The 21383-nt window shown below is 39.3% G+C and overlaps 1 protein-coding gene across 1 annotated transcript in view; it reads left to right on the top strand.

Moving 5' to 3' along the window:
- Nucleotides 1–21383, top strand: part of VEGFC (vascular endothelial growth factor C) — a 100658-nt gene that overhangs the window by 73839 nt on the left and 5436 nt on the right. The window contains exon 4 of the mRNA XM_080796883.1: nt 6333–6484. Within this exon, the coding sequence (XP_080653009.1) occupies nt 6333–6484 (152 nt within the window). The remainder of the gene's footprint in view (nt 1–6332; nt 6485–21383) is intronic.

Raw genomic sequence — 21383 nt, 5'->3', positions numbered from 1 at the left:
ATTTAAATGTTAGTATTTACCTTACATAGTTTTTTGGGAGATAGGAATGAAAAAGAAAAACTACCAAACCCAATGGGGCTTCCTTGGAAATCTTGGAGTTGGAGCTAAAGAAACCTCAGCCTCTTTGCTGTGTTCACGAGTGCCCGTGGAAGGAGCTAGCGCAGTGTGGGAGCTGGGTCTCCCCTAGTTCCTTCTCAGGGACCTGCACAGCAGGATTTAAAATTCTGTGTTGCCATTATAAAAAAACAGCAAGCTAATCTATTTTGTATTGTTTTATAAAGAAATAATACAAGCATATATATATTAGCAAAAACATCCCAGATTATATGAGTTGAGTGCTTCACAAAAAAAATTTTTTTTACCAAAACGTATTTAAACCTAAGTAAAATGTGCAACTGTGGAACGCTACCCAGAGATACTGTTTTGCAGAGCAGCAGTCTGAAAGATTGCATTCAGATGTTTTCAACAAGTGGAATGTGATTTGTTTGGAATCTTTAGCTAATTAATATCTGGCAGGCATAGTTGTTGGAATCAGGTTTTATCCAGATGTGGGGGAGAAGCTCTATACCAATACAAGTTATCGGGAGTTTAAGAGTAACATTTGCCTTAAAAGAAAAAGATGCGTCCATTAAAAATACCCTTTTCTCCCAACTTAAGGTATTGATCCTGTGTACAGATTTTATCCAGAATTTCTAAAAGTCCTGAATGGGGGTTTTTAATTGCAGCACTGTATCTGCATTTTATGTGTAATAATACATAAAAATCAACTCGGTACAAACATGAATCCATTAGCATCTGCTGCCCTACGTTCTTCCCGGACCCACTTTTAGTTCTGTAGGGCCTAGAGGGTGGGTCGTGTGGTTCGGATGCTCCCTTGAAAAGCTGGAAGTGGACCCTCAGTTTTCACCTTTGCCCATTTTTAGGGATTATTTCTTTAGATCCCATGTAGTCTCTCTCTCTCATTTTACAGTTATTACCGTACTCTCCAGGAGCTACACGTTGATACTTCATTAATGGACTCAGGGCTGGAATATTTAAATTAAAAATAGCAATGAGATATGCTATAAAAAGAAACTGGCTATGTTTGGGGGTATTAAAAAAGATGTAAAGGGGGGTGGGGTTTTCTTTTTGTTGTTGTTTTTTTCTTTGCTATGCTGGTGTGAACAATTCTATTATTTCCAAACGTGGCTTTATTGAAGTCCATTTTTGTTGGTGAGAATCGGCTATCAGATATTCTTATTAAGGAACTCCACGAGATAACGAACAACTGGGAACCTCTCATTTGGAAATGTTTGGTGTTTTCTCCTGTTTATGGAGGTTTTACAGAATATACAGATTTCCCCCCCCCAATTTCCAGGCTTATTTAAATGCCATCTTTATATAAACCTTTTGATCTTCAAAACCAGCAACTGCTCTAACAGGCATAAGCAAAACATATACCATCAGTCTCCATTATGAATTTTATTACTACTTAGATCCTAAATTAGGTACAAGCTATTATCATGTAGTGTTCAAGAACAGTTCACTTTATAGCCTGAAACTGTCTTAGGAAAATCATCATGTTCAAAATATCAAAGTATAAATGTCATCATCCTCAATTAGTATTGGCTGAGTACACATATAGACATGGAATGATTAGCTAATGCTGAATATAATACATAAACTTTGCACTCTATGAGCTTAAATCCAAAATAGAAAATACTAGTGTGCACCCATTAAGGCACAAAACAGTCTAGTATAAGCATTCTTGTTTTATAAAAATTTAAAGAATTTATTTATTGTTTCAACAGTGGTGTGCATGGGTAGACCTTGACTCTTTTGAGAGAAAATTATAGTTATTTACTGTGTTGGTTTAGATCTTTCTATAATGGCAAGCATGGATTTCATGAGGGTTAAAATACAGATTCTTGCTAATAGCATTTGTGATAAAACTATTTGGTACTTCAAAATTCTAACCTAGTAAATTTATATATATATATATATGCATATTATGTGTATATATATGTATATGTAGTATATACGTGTGGGCATATATCTATGAGGGGGGGACAGAGAGAGCTGCATGTGGCAAGGGTTATGGATTGATGGCTCTTGAGAAGCTAGCAGGGCGCTCGGCTAGTTACTGAATCAATAGTTACTGAAAACTAAAGAAGGTAAAATTCTAAACAAAAACACTGTAATTCCTCAAAGATTCAACTCAGTTTTGAAGGAGAATCATCATCCAAAGAAGACCACTATGAAATCACACCATTACTATCCCTCTTTTATAGGTAACAAAACTGAGGCAAAGGGAAATTAGAGAATTCTTCCCAGTCACAGAAGCTGGAAGGGGCAGGTGCAGGATTCACATGCCCAGACTCTGCTCTTGGTTCTTCCTCTCTCTCTAGTAAAGGAGCGAAGTCACTGGATATTTGGAAAGTATATTTACTTACTTGCAGGTGGCACCTTGTGAGTTTATATGGTGATTCAAATTATTAATATTTTTTAGTTCAAAAAGGTTACATTTTCTAAGCATACACTATCTGATTAGGGAAAAGGGCCTGTGGACATTTTTGGTAATTTCGGGATTCAATATAGCTATTTAAAATTCACAAACTGATCTGTAAGGAAGAAGACGGAATTTATCATACTTATTGAAAAGGAAGTAGAAACCCTATAACCCTTTTAAATGAGAGAAGTCCATCAATATACACACTTAAGACCAGTGAAGAAATTGGAAAATGAAAGATACCCCTTCAATATATGACAAGGCACGATACGTACAAGTGTGCCTTAATGCACACACACACGGCATGCTCTCGTCCTGAAGGTCGTAGAGGAGGAAAGGTTAATTATCAAGAACCTTTCTACTTTTGATATTGGTCAAGGCATCTTTCTCCGGACTCTTGAATTTTGTCCACACTGACAGTTCAGTAGAGAACTAAAGAAACTAGGTAGAACATTCAGGTAAAAATTTGGAGGTGGAAGATAATGTATTTCAAGAGAAGGAAAGTCTTGGATTGATTTTTTTTTAACTTTACATTTTCAGAATATTTATTCCTTTTGATGAAATTAACTGACTTTAGCTGGTCAGTTGTTTACTTAGACTCAAAGAAGAGAAATAAAACATCAGTAGTTAAAATTTGGGGTTTTTATTTATTTAACTATAAGTACATTTTTCTCTCATATTGTACTGTAGTTTATTTTTTTAAGATTTTATTTATTTGAGACAGAGAGAGAGCACAAGCAGGGGGAGGGGCACAGAGGGAGGGAGTAGCAGGCTCCCCACTGAGCAGGGAGCCAGTTGTGGGGCTGGATCCCAGGACCCCAGGATCATGACCTGAGTTAAAGGCAGAGGGTTATCCCACTGAACCACCCAGACTCCCCTGTACTGTAGTTTTAATGCTTATGAGTGTGATCAAATTACAGTTGACTATGATTGTGATTGTACAGAACGATCTAGCGATGTCTTTTTTTTAGCACCTCTTTACCTGTCCCTTTAACGCCTTTAGTCCGTGTATTAACGGACCACAACTCTCTTCCACCCCTTGAAAGTTTAGTACCAGGCTGATTTTCAGGAAGATGCTTTCCTGATGTGCATTTAAGGGTTCTGATCTCACTAGAACATTCTTCAAAGCCCCAGTTCCTGAGTCTACACTTGGTGCTCACAGGCAGGTCCTGGTTGTGGACATTATCCCCCAGCGCCCCCCACCCCCAGCAGGGGCTGAAGGCTGTCCGTAGAAAGTGCCAGAACAGAGTCTGGGATGCAGCAGTCCGGGAGGAAAGGTGCAGGGGAAGTGCTGTGAGGTGCAGGGGTGGGGAATACCGGGCATGCTTCCACCACAGAAGCCCCTTACCCCTCCCGCTCAGGCTCTCTTCTGCCTCCGGTCACTTCAGACAGCGCCACACCCTGCAGTGATTACCAGCTTCCCATCCTCCAGGCAAAACTCCCCCTATCTGACCTGAGCTATCTGAGCGCTTTCCCTCTGGTCACTGGAGGGCTGTCTCCTCTCCATCCCCACCCTGCGCGCTGCTCCTGTCCCACAGCCCAGCCCACCAGAGTCCCTAGAGCTGCTTTTGGTACCATTTGTTTCCACTCCATCCCCACGCTTACTTCCACTGCCCGGAAACATCAGACCCTGTGACCACAGACACCTTTATGAAGCTGTCCTCTCTGCCCTTGGCTTCCCTTGGCTCCACAGTAACCCCTCCTGGCTCTCCATCTTCATGTCCTCCTTCTTCCCAGACATATTTACTACTTCATTTGCCTTTTTTCATCCTTTAAGTGCACCTGTTCCCCAGGTTTCTATTATTAGACATTTCCACCTTCCAGTCATGATCTCACCAAGTAATCTCATCGGTGTCTAAGACTTCGACTACGACTTTAATGTTGTTGGCTTTTAAATGGCTCTCCTAAGTTCCGACACAAATCTAACCGCCTATTAGACATAAATTCTTAAGATTTTATGAGCAGATCTGTACATCTTCCTACCATTTCTACTATTACAGGGTTTAAATAATTTATAAACTTTAGACATATAAAAGTTACATAAGCAATTTATTAAACACTGCTTATTTTTGGAACCACTTTACGTTTCTTCTGTTGCACTGGTTCTTAACGTAGGGTCCAGAAATGTTCTAAGAAGTAGATAAACTGTAGTGTATGTACACACTGCAGAATTCTCTCTCTTAAAATAGTTTTACCTAGTACAAAGGACTTCTGCCAGTGACAGCTCATCTAATAAAAGGTTTCTCCCAAACTGCATAAACAAATGTCCTTTTTGGGAAGAAATTGGTCAGCGTCATAATACTGGGATATGTTGAGGTTATATGTTGGGATTATCTATGTAGCAGGGACAGTATTCTGGAGAACATCTAGAATCTTGAGATTATATTCAAATAATAACACGTCTATATTGCAATCAGGATGCATATCACATTCATATACATTAGTTTATGTAATTTTTCTAACAGTCCCATGAACAATGGATCAAATGTTTCCTCAGTTTACTGCTTTTTAAAGAAATATACAGCTTAGATAAGTTATATGATTTTTCCAAGTTCACACAACTTGCAAGTGGTTTTGCTCTTAAAAAAATGCCCCGTCAGGGTATAACCCTGGGCTCGTTACTCCTAAGGCACCTGTGCTTAGAAAGTAGCTGAATTTTTCAGTGACTATAGAATGAATACATTTCAAATGAAGAAAATGTGCAGTTTATAATTTAGCTATCTCTGTGTTTCATTCTTCAAAATTAATTTCCATGAACCTCCCTGTAGGACTAAGTTGGCAGCTAATACAATTCCCTAAAGATCTTCAGCGATCTTTAAGCGTTGGCCTGAAATTATATGGACTGGCCGAATCACAAGGCTCTGGAGTTTGTCACCATTTTTAGCGTAGCTCGTGTTGCTGAAAAGGCACCAAATAATACCAAAGAAGTTTAGCTACAGTTACAGGACTACAGACTGATCTTATCAAGCAGGTAATGGCCAAGATTTCACTTTACCATCATTACTAGTAATTCAGATTTTAAGAAACCTGGGAATTTAAATCCACTTAGTTTTACTTAATCACTCATTCGTTTGTATATTCCATTTAAAACGTTAATTTTGGAGAAGGAACAAGAGAATTAGAGTTCCCCACAGACAAGGCATTCAGAATGAGACTTTAAATTTTGAGACTCTAGCCCACAATTGTGTATCACGTCCTACCTTATTTTAAGCTTATTACTTTCATAATGCCTTTGCCAAAAGGAACAAACCTTCAAGTGACGAATGCGTTTCTTTTTCTTTTGAACATAATGAATTCATCAGATATATTGGACAAATGTAAAACTACTTTGAGGTAGAAATTTAATTTGGAATGAAAACTGATTTCACATCTTTGTATTTTGTGTCTCTGTATTCAGTTTACATAGAACAGGACTTCACCAAACATTTCTAGGTTGTGTTGCCAATAGCTTTGTACTCTTCTATCGCAAAGGTATTTATATCTTTGCCACTTTTTAACAACCCCTGGAGCAATCTGGGACTCTGGAAAGATTCTTTTTCCCTGAACACGGTGGTCTGTCGCATCTCTGCTCCGTGGTCGTTAGCTGGTATCAAAATTCTAATACGCTTCATCATAGTGACATGAGATAAGTAAACGGACTGTTTATTATTCTGATAAAGGATACTGATTAGAAGCAAAACAGTTTCTACAGTGTGATCAGGAAAGCCTTCTGCATCCTGCATGCAGAACGAGCACTATGTTATCAGAAAGAGATAATCTCACTCTTTGGGGACTCCAACATTTACCATAAAGATATCTTTTAGCATCTATATAATTTTTTCTTCTTTTTGTCCCTTCTTCGTAGTTGTTTGAAATCACAGTGCCTCTCTCTCAAGGCCCCAAACCAGTAACAATCAGTTTTGCCAATCACACTTCCTGCCGCTGCATGTCTAAACTGGATGTTTACAGACAAGTTCATTCCATTATTAGACGTTCCCTGCCAGCAACACTACCGCAGTGAGTATGATTAAAGCTTTTGTTTTCTGCGTCCTCTGCTAAAATTATTTTCAAGTAAATACAGTTTATTACAAGAATTCTTGTGAAATTTGCTATAATATACTTTGCATCAGATACAAAAGAAGACGAATTTGGTACTGCAGCACAAAAGTAAAATTAAACTGAAACAGGGAAGTCCTTTTAATAGACAAAGTAGTTCACAACATAAAACAAGTATTTCTATGAGATGACACAGATTCCTCCACTCTTTGTCACCCATGCAGCCAAGTGTGCAAACTCACAATTGACATGAAAGCTTAAGCCATTTAAGCCTTGGTAAGATTTTTGATCCAAAACAAAAAATATTTTTAAAAAATTATTTTACATCTATCAGCATCCAGTTGCCTTTCTTCAGTCTCGATGTTTTTTTCCTCTATTCATATTTTTTATTCAGCAAGCATTGAATACTGAAATACTAAAGTACTTGAAAGAATTTTCTCTTACTATTACCTCAAATTAACATTCAGAGTAACATTTGCTATTCAAATTCCTTTCTCAGCATATTTTTTTAGCCTGGTAAAGGGCAGCAGATGTTGTGCTTGGTCACACAGAAGGACCTGCCTAGAGCACTGTGTGTTGACTCTGTGAAGAGTTTATAATGACTCATTATGCATTGTCATTAAAAATCTAGGAACTTTCTGCTTTCTGCCCCAACATGAAGCTCTTTGGTTTTCAGGATGTCCAGTGCATGTGGATAAAACTTACCAAACTTTGACATTTGTAACAAAACTTTAAATAAATTGGTGTGGAAACATATATATTACCAAAACAAACCAACCAACCTATTTAAACATTGCATTTAGGGGACTTGACAATCAATGTGATAATGCTAGTAGTTTTCCCCAGTGTTGCTTTACTTAGTGTGGCAGATTGGAGCCTCATCTTTCCAGAGACACACAAAAAACTATGGCTAGCCTAATTGGAGTGAAGTCTGTCCTTCACATGGGAACACAGAGGCCTTACTGGCATCTGTGCGTAAACTGAGGCCACTGCTTGGGGCACAGCACCCACAGTACCCCAAAGTTGTACGTGCAGGTTTACTCACTCAGCTCAGACATGTGTCCCCAGCTCCCGCGGCCACGCATCCCTTCTGAGAGCTTCAGCCATTATCCCCACGCTGTTCCCAAAGTTAGGTTTCAGATGGACTTAAAATATTACATCGAAATCTCTTATATTGCTGTGTTTATAACTATATTGGATAGAACAGGTACAAACATCAAAGCTTTATTCTCTTTACTTCTACATTATTCATAGCATTTTTCTCTCGTATTCTCGGAGACCTTGAAATCACATGGTTGTCATTAATTGCTTTTTTTCCTGATGTCATACACCAGCGCTGCTGATTTGGGAGGTGGTGTGGGGGCGAAGAGAGATGGGCTCCAGCCTATGCCTGTGTCTCGTTTCCACCCCTGGCATCCTCGTCCGCTCTGTTCTGCATGTGTGGCTGGTCTCATGCTGTGGTGTCCAGACGGGTTCCCTTGCGTCAGATCTCTCCCCAGCCCCTGCATAATGTCACCCGTGAGCTTTCAAAGCCACCACGCCATTCATCTGACCAGAAACTGCCAGTGGCTTTCAGCGACTCAAAGGAATTGAGCACAAATGTCTCACCTCCTTGTCCCGTGACCAGCCTTCCTTTCTTGTTTTACATCTCATTTCTCACCGAATCTGGGTCTCACAAAGTCGTTCCCTGAACACCAAGCTCATTTCCCACAGTGCAGCTTCTTTCTCTTCTGGCCCTGGCTTAAAATAAGTGGCCTTTCTCTTCTGTCTTCCCAAAGCCGCCTCCAGCTCTCAGAGTTCAGGGAAAGGTCTCTGTCCTGCGTTGTCTTGTCCAAACACCACTGCCGTCTCTGCTTCTTGAACGCCCAGAGCAATCACTGTGTGTGCTTTCTCCTTGCGCGGGTTTGTGGGGGTGTGTAGACGGGCACGTGCGTCTGGACTGCGAGCACCTGAGGTACAGGCAGGCTCACAACCACCACAGCTAATCACGCTACGAAGTGCCTGAGCCATTTCTCTGCTTTCAGCCCTTTACCTCCGCGCTTCAGCTCACCCTCCCCCAAGGCCCCTGGGCAGCTGCTCGCAGGATCCCCTTATTTTATACCTGACAAGTCATCACGCTTCAGAGCCGGCGGCTAAACAGTAGCTCCACCGACCAGCCGCGCTCGCTACATGAAGCGACTTGGTCATCTGCGGTGTTGTGTAGCAACCGCGTGTTTGCCCAGATTTTCATCATTACTTATCCCTGTCGCTACTACACCGTCAACCGCAAGAACAGACAAAACGAGCAAAAAGAGCCTGCGCCTTCCAGCAAGGCGGGTCTGAGCCCGAATTCCGGCTGGCTACTAAGTCACTTTTTAAGGCTGGGGGTTTTGTGTGTGTGAACCGCAGTTTGCTTGCATGTAAAAGCACAAAGACGTGCAGAGGAACGGAGTACCGCACGCGCGTGTGGCGGGTAGCTCCGAGCCTGGCATCTTAGAGGGAGTCCGCGAAGGGCGGATTTATTATTACCATTACGGTTCATATCTGATGCACGCATCTGTGTTTTTCAGTGTTTTTTTAGCACTATCCACAATAAGAAATGCAATATCTGTGTTTATATGATATGCATATAGCATACATAGTGCATAGATTGAAAGGAAATAACTGTGTAACTTTACATGTAGTTACATAGAACTGTAAAAGTAAAACAGTATCATTTTAAAACTTTCCTTGATTGTAGTGCTACCCAACCCTTTTTTCATTATCACCCCCAAAGTATTCTTTTATAGACCTTTTCTCTAATCCCCTCCCTCATAAAATTGTAATACCATAGACCTATTTATATCTCTTTATGTGTCATGTGTATATTTGGGCTTTATACATAAAAAAGGTAATGTAATGTAGGCTTAAAAGTGACAAAAAAATTTTATAGTTAAAAGTTAAATTGAAAGGGGTGTCTGGATGGCTCAGTGGGTTAAAGCCTCCACCTTTGACTCAGGTCATGATCCCAGGATCCTGGGATCGAGCCCCGCATTGGGCTCTCTGCTCAGCGGGGAGCCTGCTTCCCCTTCTCTCTCTGCCTGCCTCTCTGCCTACTTGTGATTTCTGTCTGTCAAATAAATAAATAAAATCTTTAAAATAAAATAAATAAAAGTTAAATTGAACATGTAAAAGCTGTGGGACGCCTGGGTGGCTCAGTTGTTACGCATCTGCCTTCGGCTCAGGTCATGAACCTGGAATCCCAGGATCTAGTCCCATGTCAGGTTCCCTGCTCAGCTGGGAGTCTGCTTCTCCCGCTGACCCTCCCCCTTCTTGTTCTCTCTCTCATTCTCTCTCAAATAAATAATTAAAATCTTTTAAAAAAAGAAACTGAAAAGCTATTAACATTGAACATAATTTTAGAAATACAGTTTTTGCTGAGAAACATTTAAGGTAACTTATTTAGTAATAATACATGAAATTCCATTGGGAAAGTACCAATTGATATAAATAACAAATAGTACAAACATTTCTTAAGGAAAACATTCCAGTTATTTTTCCAAGAAAAGGAAGATAAGTTTTTAAATAATTTCTTTTAAATAGTTTCAGATTTTTTAGAGAATGTAACTTTTGCTTCATATGAGAAAACAACTTGTAACTTCTGTAGCTGCTAGACATCCAGTGTCACCCCTTCTTTCTTCTCAGCTTGTGACATATTATGACTTGAATAACTTCTATAGAATTAAATAATAAAATGTAAATTCTTTCTACTTAATTCCCAAAGCTCACGTCACTACCAAAGCATCAGAGACAGAGTGTAAGCAGCAGCCGCCAGGCAGCCACCAGGCTCACATAAGCACCTGTCGCTCTGTGATTTTTTTTTATTGTTATTATGGGCAGAAGACATGAACAGACACTTCTCCAAAGAAGACATACAGATGGCTAACAGACACATGAAACAGTGTCACTCTGTGATTTTGAGACTGAGCACTTGGTCCAGAGAAAAGTCCTTCAGTGACAGCGCTCTCTTCGCTATAATTTTATTTGTTTAAAAGATTTTATTTATTTATTTATTTGAGAGAGAAAGAGAATGAGAAGGGGTGGGGTCCAGGGAGAAACAGACTCCCCACTGAGCAGGAACCCCAATGAAGGCTCCTTCCTAGAACCCTGGAATCAGACCTGAGCTGAAGGCAGAAGCTTGAACCTGAGCTGAAGACAGAAGCTTAAGTGACTGAGCCACTCAGGCACCCCTTCAGGATAATTTTAAAGCCCTTATCTTGCATACTCTTTGCATATCTTCAGGGCCAGTGCTGCTCACATGACAGCCTATAAAACCCAATAAAAATTAAATACTGATTCAGAGCTTTTGTTGGGTTTTGGAGAGCCAAAAACCAATGCAAAATCTAAGATTCCTCCTCCCCAATACCCAGTTTTTACTCCATTACAGATGATATTGCCTCCATTATGAATGTCTGCCTTACTACATGTGATGCACTCAGATAATTTCTCTTCTATTCTATTTCTCTTTTTTGAATGTTGGTCTCTACTCATTGTGAATTGTGACCCACAATTTAATTAAAAACTACTATAATGGCAATTTATATAAAATGAATATATAGCTATGTTATAAAATCATTTGTTAAAAATTAATAGGAATGGCTGCCACAATGGCTGAAATTAAGAAATGACAAAACCAAGTGCTGGAGAGGATATCGAATGCTCACGTATCACTGAAGGACATGTGAAATGGTATAACCACTTTGCAAAAACATCTTGATAGATTCTTATGAACTTGAAGATACACTTACAAATATAATCCATAAATTGCCTCCTAGGTATTTATCCAAGATAAATAAAAACATATTTCCACACAATAACTTGCACACCAGTGTTCACATAAGCTTCGTTAGCCAACAAATCAGCAACCCAAATGGCCATCAAAGGGGAGTGCATAAGCAAACTGCACTGTGTCCATACAGTGGAGCATTACTGAGCAATATAAACAGAATGAACTGTTGATGTGCACATGAATAGATCTCAAAACATTAAGCTGAGTGACACAAGCTGAACTAAAAAATACCTGTTATATGACTCAATTTATAAGAACTCTAGAAAAGACAAATATAATCTAGACTGAGAGAAAGCATTTCAGTAGTTGCCTAAAGATACAGGTGGTAGGGACTGACTGAAAGGGACAAAGGGAACATGTGTGGTAATAAAAAATGTTCTGTATTTTGATTGTGATAATAGTTACATGGGTGCATAAATTTGGGGGGGGCAGTGAATTTAAAATAGGAGCATTTTATCCTATGCAAATTATTTGTAAAAAAAATTGATTTTTGAAAAGGCAAGAGAAACAGATCCTTTTATTAACTATAGATTTGAAATTCATTTAGGTTTAAAACGGTAGCTTGCTTAAAATCTTTATGGTAACTAAGTCAAACCTCTTAAGATTCTCATGATTCCTTAGCAGAAAGAGCCTCCTCACCTTCCTTCATATGGAGTTTGAAATTTCCCAGCCGTGGCCACAGCTCTTCCCCAACTCTGTGCTCTCAGGAGCCACCACCACGATGAAAACGAGGCATTCCTTTCTCATGGCGTCATATGCCCATTATTATGGGATTAAAAAAGTAGTGGACCATTTTGTTTCACATTATTCATGAAGAAATATAATTCAATCACTAAATGAATCATTCATAAAATGAGTGATTCATAATTGAGTCTCTAAAATGGGCCAAGAATGCTGCAAAGTAGTATGAGAGAGGACGAGCATGAGCCTGCCTGCTCCTGGCCTCATAGCACTCACAGTCAAGGAGGTAGGACCCATGTTCTAGCTGGATTAGTAGTAGTAGCAGTAGCTCACCAGACATCACTCTGCACAAGCTTCTGCCCATATCATACTCATACAAGCCCCGCTAGGAGGCCGTACCAGTGATTCACGCCGCAGAGCACAGGGACGAAGGGTGTGCACCCTGCACACAGCTTCCTGGTTAGGAAATTCATTTTCTGCTTGGGATTTCACTAACTTCTATAAACCTTTTGCTACTCATTTTCCTCATCTACAAAACAAAACGTAAATCAAAATGTTACAAATAATGCAGTGTAAACTTTATAACCTAATCCTCGTGACCAACCTATCCAATGACACTATGCTATATTACATATCCATCTGATATTGTGTGATGATGTAATAGAATAAGAGCAATAATGAGAATGATGAGGACAACACCTCACACACTGGGGCGCAGCGATGTTTATAATCAGCAATCCCTGCTCAACGTTAGCACAGGGCCTGATGCCTGACAGTGAGCATTCAGTAAATGTTGGCTGCTATTTTTACAGACATTTTACAAATGAGAAAATTGAGCACTGGAAATGTTAATTAGCACATACAAACCTAACAGCTAAGAAAAGTGCTAGAAAAAAATAAAAATTCAAGTCTTATAGCTCTTAAACCCATGCTCTCCCCAATATCTTATAGAATTTCTAGTATTTACCAAAAAAAAAAAAAGAAGAAGAAGAAGAAGAAGAAAACTTTTCAAGGCTCGATATCAGCAGAGCCAAAGTAATCAGAAATTCCAAAGGTGGAAGAGATTATCTTGAGAAGTGGTTAGAGAGCAATATTCATATTGACGTTCTCACAGATTATTCTCTTTCCTTCCAATTATTTCCTCTTATATTTTCCATCAGCTTGAACACCATGGAGTCCCATGACCCCTTCCTTACAGGGAAGGTCTCTTTCTATGGAGGGGGTCATTTGTGATTAAGAAGGGATGTCCTAGATTTTTTAGTTGGTAAAAGTAGTATTCATTCATTCATGAGACATTTATGTTGAGTCTGACATGTGTGCCACACCATCCTAAGAGATGTGGGATATTAAAACAATGGATAATACACTTCCTTAACTAAAACAGCTCATGTGCCAGAGTACAAACACAAATACATCTAGTATAGTAAGTACATAAAACACAATGCTGTGCTTTATTGAGTCATTCATCAAACAGTCACTGTGTGTCTGTGCGATGCCGCTACTATACCAGGCTGTAGAGAACAGTAGACAGGATCGCTCCTCTAGAAAATCCCATAAGCGAGTCAGACGTGCGAACAAGGGACTGGAGTTAGTGTGGCAGAGGAAGTGTGTATGCAGGACGCATGCCTGCCATCACGCTGGAGATGGAGAGGACCAGCCTGGGTCTACAGAAGTCCACAGAATTGCACCCGCCACGCCAAGGATGGACTTTTTCTTCAAGTCTCTCAAGAACCATTAGAAGATACATGTCGGACCTGTCGTGTTTACACTGTATATTCTAGAAAGTACATCCTGAAAGCTGTGTAGTAGGTGGGTTGGAGGAGCAAAACAGGAGATGGAGAAATGGCAGCAGCTCACGAAATAATCTGATACAGAAATAACAAGGGTGGGGCCCACGGTGGTGGAAATGGGGATGGAGAAAAAAGAGGTGGAAAGACATTTTTCAGAAAGCCCAGCACTTGGGGGCCGCGTGTGTGGGAGAACACGGAGGCAGAAGTTAAGGATGAAAGTGCACAGATGATACAAGGACGGAACGCGTGTTCACAGGGAGAATGGACTGGAAACGGAATTTGGTTTGAATATACATATCGGTGTCTGTGGTGTCTGTAAGAAATTAAAGTGGACTGTTCCGCAGGCAGCGGGATCTGGAGCTGGGAGGGTGCCAGGGTGGGCATGCTTCTTCAGTAGCTACCGGCATGAAGCTGGTCGAGCACCGGAAGAGATGAACCCACCGGGAAATAGAGACCGTAAAAAGAGAAGCGGCAGCAGACACTGTGGGGATGGTCACTACTTAAGAAACTGGGAGAAACAGTGCTCTGCGCCAGAGACTTAGCACAGTCAGAACAACTAAGACCAGTCAGAACAACTAAGACTAGGAACGGTTTATTACGAAATCCAAAGGAGATTGCAAAAACCAGTCATTCAAAGAAAGAAGTGGTGGGATGATCAGAATTAGATCAAACTCAAGAATGACCAGGACTGACTCCTTTATCGGAAGGACAACTAGTGGAGATAACGTATTTATTTATCGATAACCCACGTTGCACAACAGTCTTGAGAAAGAGGCAGAGGAAATAAGAGGGTGAATTCTGAAGGTGAAATTCTCAATTATTACATGAGAAACCGAATCAGAGGGATTAAGTCATTTTCCCCACCATCACCCGACTGAGAGGAGCAAACCAGAGATTCAGACTAAATTTGGAGCCAATCCATTCCTCTGGGAATCCTGTCATTACTGCATTTTTAACTTTTTTAAATTTCAAAAGAAATCTCCAAATAAATACTAAAGGACAAGGGAAAAAAAAACTCACAAAACGATATATCCTTCCACCCTGACTTGAAATTCAACAAATATTTTGTCATATTCACTTAAGATACAACCCAAAGCCCCAGTCACCATTCTGCATCCTCTGTTCCCAGAGGTAAGCACTGCCTGGAAATGGCATTCCCGTTCATGCTCTTCCATTTTTATGGCATACGGATGTATTAATGTAGGAAAAAATAATATATAGTACAGCTTTGTTTAAAATATTTATGTTAAGATGGTGACATTACTTTTTTCTCTCAATGGTATGTGTTAGACATGTAACACTTTGAGGTCTATAGGCTTGGCTTGTTCATTAAATACCTGTACAGTATTCCATTGTATGTATGTATGTATATATATATGAATGAATGAATGAATGAATGAATGTTCATGCTTATTCTGTGACACCTACTATGGGGAAGGCATTATGCTACACATTAGGAAGAGAGTAAAATCAAGAGAGAGAGATGTCATTGGAAAGCCAAGTGCCTTGACGTGAGTTTTACCCATGGGTAAATTTATTAGTCAGTTGGTTCTCACTGACAATGTCCCATGGGGTTCCTCAAGGAAATAGCACATTCTGGGGACAATGAATAGACCAGAATAATTTATTTGGGTGTTAATCGGTGAAGGCCAGAGGAGATTAAAGTTAAAAGGCAGCGCTAAGCCTGTGCTCCGGAAGCACCAGGCTGCAGAGCTTCACCTTTTCCGTAGAGGGACTGGTGTAGCGTGGGGAGTTTTTTGGTAGAGGAATGACAAGACCGTGCTCAGCAGAGCCAGGGCACCTTGAACTTTTTTTAATGAGTACTACAAATAGAAACCATGGGTGATTTCAACCTGATAAAGAGGCTGCATCAGTCTTGGGGGGAGAGGCCTGGTGTGGTGAGAGAGGAACAGAAGGGGTGAGAAAAGGTGAGAACGTGGAAACCCTAGCCCGACGGCTCACTTGCTTTTTATTTGTTTACTGGTGTTCATTTCTTTTACAAAAATGTCAACATTGCTTACTGAGACACCAACTAAAACATATTTGCTTCTAAGAAGTTTGAGTTAATTCGGGCTTATTAAGGAAAATTTCATTTGTGTGAGAAGTCATCTCTTCTCCAAGGAACACAGAGTGGATTTATGTCCCTGGCAACCTTTGAAGTAGAACTTGAGTGCTCAGTGTCTTTGTTAATCTGTAACAGATCCTCAGTCCGAATGCTTAGAAGCTTGAATATCCGTGAGGGTTTCTTCTCATTTTAATGTTCTTCTTTTAATTTTAAGATCATATGTTGTTGCTTCACCAAAAATAGAGATAGAATAGCGTGATACATTTAGTAAACTGCATCAGAGCAGAAATGCCGAGGTAACACATCTGCCAATTAAACCGTGACATAGTCTTGTGCTGGTTGATCAGAAATAAATACTTTTCCAGTATTTTAAAATATGCATCTGTATTCTGCCCTGAAAATACCCCCTTTCTAGGTTGAAAACCCCCGTGATACTATACAGTTATTTTTGAACTTTTATTTTCATGTCTGTTCATCTTTTTTTTTTTAAACAAAGTTCATTATTATCTAAATATTGTCTAATGCCTTCAAATGAGCACCTATTGATATGAATTCACCCATGGAGCTCAAGTAAGAGTCTCCAGACCCTGGAATGTATTTTTTTTTTCCTAAAAGGAAGCTAACTGTGCTGTCCAGTATTCCTTCCCTTGGACCCTCTAGTTTCTGCCTTCTAAGAGAGAACAGTTGGAAGCACCGCATTCCTGTGACTTGCTGACTGACTGGTAGAAATTAAGCAAAAGGTCTGTGGTTGAGAATATTCCATCAGTATATCCTCTGCTCTGAGGCTGTGACTGCATTGTCACCCAGAGGCGGGAACTATTAGATCAAAGAGTGTGTCAACATAATGTCAAGTTCAACTAAAATGCACTGATAATGATTTTTAAGAAATGTCTACGTTAGACCAAATCTATCAGTCATTTTCTAAGAATTTTTGATAGACCTTTTAAAGCAGTTTTTGGTGTATAGAAAAAATTGAGCAAAAAGTTCAAAGAATTCCCATATACCTCTTACCCTCCTTCCCCAGATTCCCCCAACACCTTGCCTTAGAGAGTCAAGTGTATTCAAGGGCCATACATGAAGAATTCAAGACAAACACAGCAATTCAAAGTCCTTGGGAATTAAAACCGCTGAAGTATTTTACCTATAGGGCTCTGTGGCTCTAATAATTAAAGAAAACACTACCCTTCCGGCTGCTATTCTGACAACTGTCTTGGGCCAGAGGGTCCAGATGGATATTCTTTCAAAATATAATTACAGGTTTGAGTGATTGTTAATCACAGTGGGTGAAAGTTCAGATGACATCAATAGTTGGCATTTAGGGAATCAAAAGTGTACTTGGATATTTATCGACATTATTAACATGGTCAGAGTCTGCCCCCCCACCCTGCCCCTGTATAGGTTTTCTTAATGGAATATAGATAATCTTACTGGATAGATCATTGAATGATATGAAGATGCTTAGAAGGGATGTATGAGCGCTCACAATACATGCTTTCAGACTAGTATCACTGATCCCATTCCACATTTAGGGAGACTTAAGGCAGGCGAGCTATTTGAGGAATATGACTGTGCACTACAGATAGCAATGATCAGCAGAATTTTAATCAGCTGGGTGGTTGTGGAGACACCTTATGAAAAGAGATGCCAGTGAGAGCATTCGATTAATAGTACAGTTCATGTCCACAGAAAGAATTTGCTTTTTAAAAAAGCCATTGAGTGCTATGAGTTGAATTTGTATTCAATTAATGTTGACATTCATTTTGAATGATCTATGAAATATTTTAAGAGATACTTAGTAAAGTGGATCAAAAGTAGTTAAATAAATCCAGATGAAGAGGGTTTTTTTCACTGAGAAATACATTATAAACTATATTACATTCAACTCAGTTCTCACTAATGCCAAACAAAACGTAGGAGTGTGTCTGCGTTCCTTATATATGGATTAGGGGAGTCAGAGAATTTCCAAGCATGTAGAAACTCTAGTGCCAAAGTGTAGAGATGATGAAAGAACCCAAACAGCACGATGGACAAAACAGCCTGCTACAGTGTCCAGAGCACAGGAGCTGACAACTCCTACCCAGTATGTAGGGTTTAATCACATGGAACATACTAGTGTTTCAAAATGTCAAAAGATAAATGGCGAGATAAGAATCATTTTAATCATTAAATCCATCATTCTTGAACCATATACCCTTAAGTTTTTGTCCTCTAGTTCTAACTAGCAACAGTTACCTAACCAGTTGAGTGAGGTAATGAAATAATTCTTAGAAAAGCGTCTTTTTCCTTCATAAGTATTATAAACAGGATTGGGTTGTGTTTGTTGGGGAGGGATGGGAAAGGCAAAGTAGGAAACTTTATTTACAAGTGATTCTCAACACAGATCTACTTTACAAATAATTGCATAGTCACTGGCTTTGCAGACAAAATGCATCTTTGGATCAGTGTTTTATAAAGACGGTATACAAAAATATTTCTTTAAAAGTCTTAATATGTTCACACTAATATTCGGAACTTGAAGAAAAATTTCAATAGGATAAAAATGCTTTGGAGATGAAGATATGTAGGAGATAAGTAAATTGTGCTACCTTCTATCCACATTAAAAACATTTTCTTTCATTCTAAGACATTGTTCCAGAAATGTCTTTTTTTTGCATGAGAAGATTTATGCTAAGAACTTGCCTTTCACTTTTAGAGTAGGGAACCTCACTTAGTAATTATGAAAATGCATCCTATGTAAATATATGCATCCTTCATTAAATGGTATCTAGCAAGACTTCAAGTTTCAGCATTAAAATATGTTAACATTGATAAGTAGTAGTTTCTTAATTTTGGCAAAGCTTCTACAGTGATGTTTTTCTAGAAATTTAAATTAAGGTTTAAGAATCTTAGAAATTAAAATATTTGGTTCACCTTGAACAAAGCATAATTAGTCCATAATATAAAGTTTATGTTGACAAAAACACTTCAGGTATAACAACTGAAATTGTTATTCTGAAGGCCATATTTTTATTCAGCGTGAGTGTGCAAAACCAAAACAGCTGGTGTAGCCAGATCCTAGGGGATTACTGAATGCTGTAAAACTAGGCACTAGATACCTTGTTGTTCTGTAGGACATCTTCAGAAATGCATCCCTTCATCTGTTTCTACACAAAGTCCATATTTTGGGATTTATCTTTTTAAGGATGTGAGATATTACCGAACTCTTTCTTTTCCCTCACGACGTGAGAAATGGGATATGATTCTCCTACCCCTTTAGGCTGAACAATTTTGTAGACCGACTTTCACTTCAGTACAGAGACATTAGCGTGTTCTCCTGCAGTTAAAGAGCTCAGAATGGACCAGTCTCATTTAGGCTAGTGAATGAGACCATTCTTGACACTTTTTCCCATAAAAATAAGTAGCTTAGATATGCTTATCAACTTTAACGACTGTAACTAAGAAGCAGACACACTGGCCATTGCTACCACACACACACACAGACATACACCACATGTGGGACGGGGAGGTTATATGTGTGAGGGCATATACATGCCTGTTTATATGTGCGTATAACAAAAACATACGCACAAAGAGAACTGAAGTGTCACTGCAGAAAGCGATCCATATCATCTGCATTCCAGCAGTTTTTATTACATGTCATTCTTCGAGTTTACGAATGCATTTCCCAACCCTTCGCTGATTTCGTGATCCACTGATGGGTTACAAGTAACAACTAGAAGAACACTGGCTGAGGTAATGGCGGAAGAAATCACGTATTGGCAAAATGATCTCGCCCTTCTGCAGCCCCCGTAGGCCTGTACCCTCCTGATTCCTGCAGGAGAGTGTGTCACTTAAATCATGTGTGTGTCAACCTTGCAACACAGCCCAAACAGATCTACCTTAATTTATGGAAGAGTGGTCTGAGTTGCATTCGGCCAGGATTTACTGCATTATTATTATATAACTAAACCTAACAGCATCTTATTTGATGGAAGGGACTAAAGCTTTGGATAGGAGGTAAATGAAAAAAAAAAAAAACAAAAACAAAACAACAACAATGATACTGTTTTTGGAGAACTGATAAGTACTGTCTAAATTTTTTGTGGAACAATGCACATTTATGATTAACCAAGAAACAGTCATGACCAAAATATGTGGTAAGTAAAGACTTGCTCTTGGGAATACATAAAATTATTAGGGAGGTATAATGTTCCAGGCACACAGCTAACTGGAAAAACAAGGTTTAGAAGAGCATGTAAGGGAGGCCATCTTTGGGATAACAGAATGGGAAAAATATATACATATGTACAAATTTTCTTTTATTTATAAAAAGAAACACTGAGGGGCACCTGGGTAGCTCAGTGGGTTGGGCCTCAGCCTTCGGCTCGGGTCATGATCTCAGGGTCCTGGGATCGAGCCCCGCATCGGGCTCCCTGCTCAGAAGGGAGCCTGCTTTCCCCCTCTCTCTCTGCCTGCCTCTCTGCCTACTTGTGATCTCTCTCTGTCAATTAAATAAATAAAAATCTTAAAAAAAAAAAAAAAGAAAAAGAAAAAGAAACACTGAAAACATAAACCAAAATATGCAAAAAGGATCAGCCTGCTGAGGACATGGATCAGAATGAACTCCTCTGAATGTGTATTTTCTCATAATTTTAACTGAAATCACATAAATTTTCAAAAAATAAAATTATAAAGAAAAAAGCATATGGTATATGCAGGAGGCAAATATCTTACTGTTATATATATGCATACCTAATATATACTTGAGCAAATATAAAGATTGTTAGAAACAAAAATTTTAACGGAAGTTATTAGTATAAAGTCAAGAAGTAAGTTTAAAACCCAGTAATGTTAAATTACATTTGGAAGTCGCACTATGACTGGTTTTTTTTTTTCCTCCTAAAACTATGTACAGGTATCTCTTCCTTAAGATCAGTAGCCTATTTTCAAAAATATACATTCCAAACAAATTTGTATTGTCTTAAATGGGAAAAATTAAACCCCAAACATAACTAATTTCCTACAAGGAGCTTAAACACAATACCTGTAGAAAAGTAACATGCTACCATGACAGGATCTAAAAGGCTCAAAACACTGTTTCTTTGACCATCCAACAATTTCTATGCTTGTTAACACATGGCTACTTTACATATGATTACTTGTTATTTGCATGCTGAGTGAGAAATTATTAGCTTATGATATGGGACAGCAAATAACACACGGCATTCAAAAACTTGTGAAAAAATCGAAAATAAATTCAAGAAAACTTTCCGTAATAGATGGTCTTCATCAGACTGAAGACGTGGTCCTTAAAGAATGTTACAAGGGAGGAGGGATAAGGGGAAGACAGTCATTGCGACTCATGGTTGTGTGGAGAGGTGTGGGAGGGCATTTTAGGCAAATTCTCCCACTGAGTGGGACAAGTAGAGACTCTCTGGGTCTGGGTCTGGGAGCTGCTGGAGAGACTGCCAAGTGGGAGAAAGTCCATATATCCTCAGGGGCAGTTGTCAAGGGAAAAGTGGTCACCAACTGTAGATG

The sequence above is a fragment of the Martes martes genome (assembly GCF_963455335.1).
Source record: "Martes martes genome assembly, chromosome: 2".
In the NCBI taxonomy this organism is placed as follows: Eukaryota; Metazoa; Chordata; class Mammalia; order Carnivora; family Mustelidae; genus Martes; species Martes martes.
This window is presented reverse-complemented; position numbering and strand designations above follow the sequence as displayed.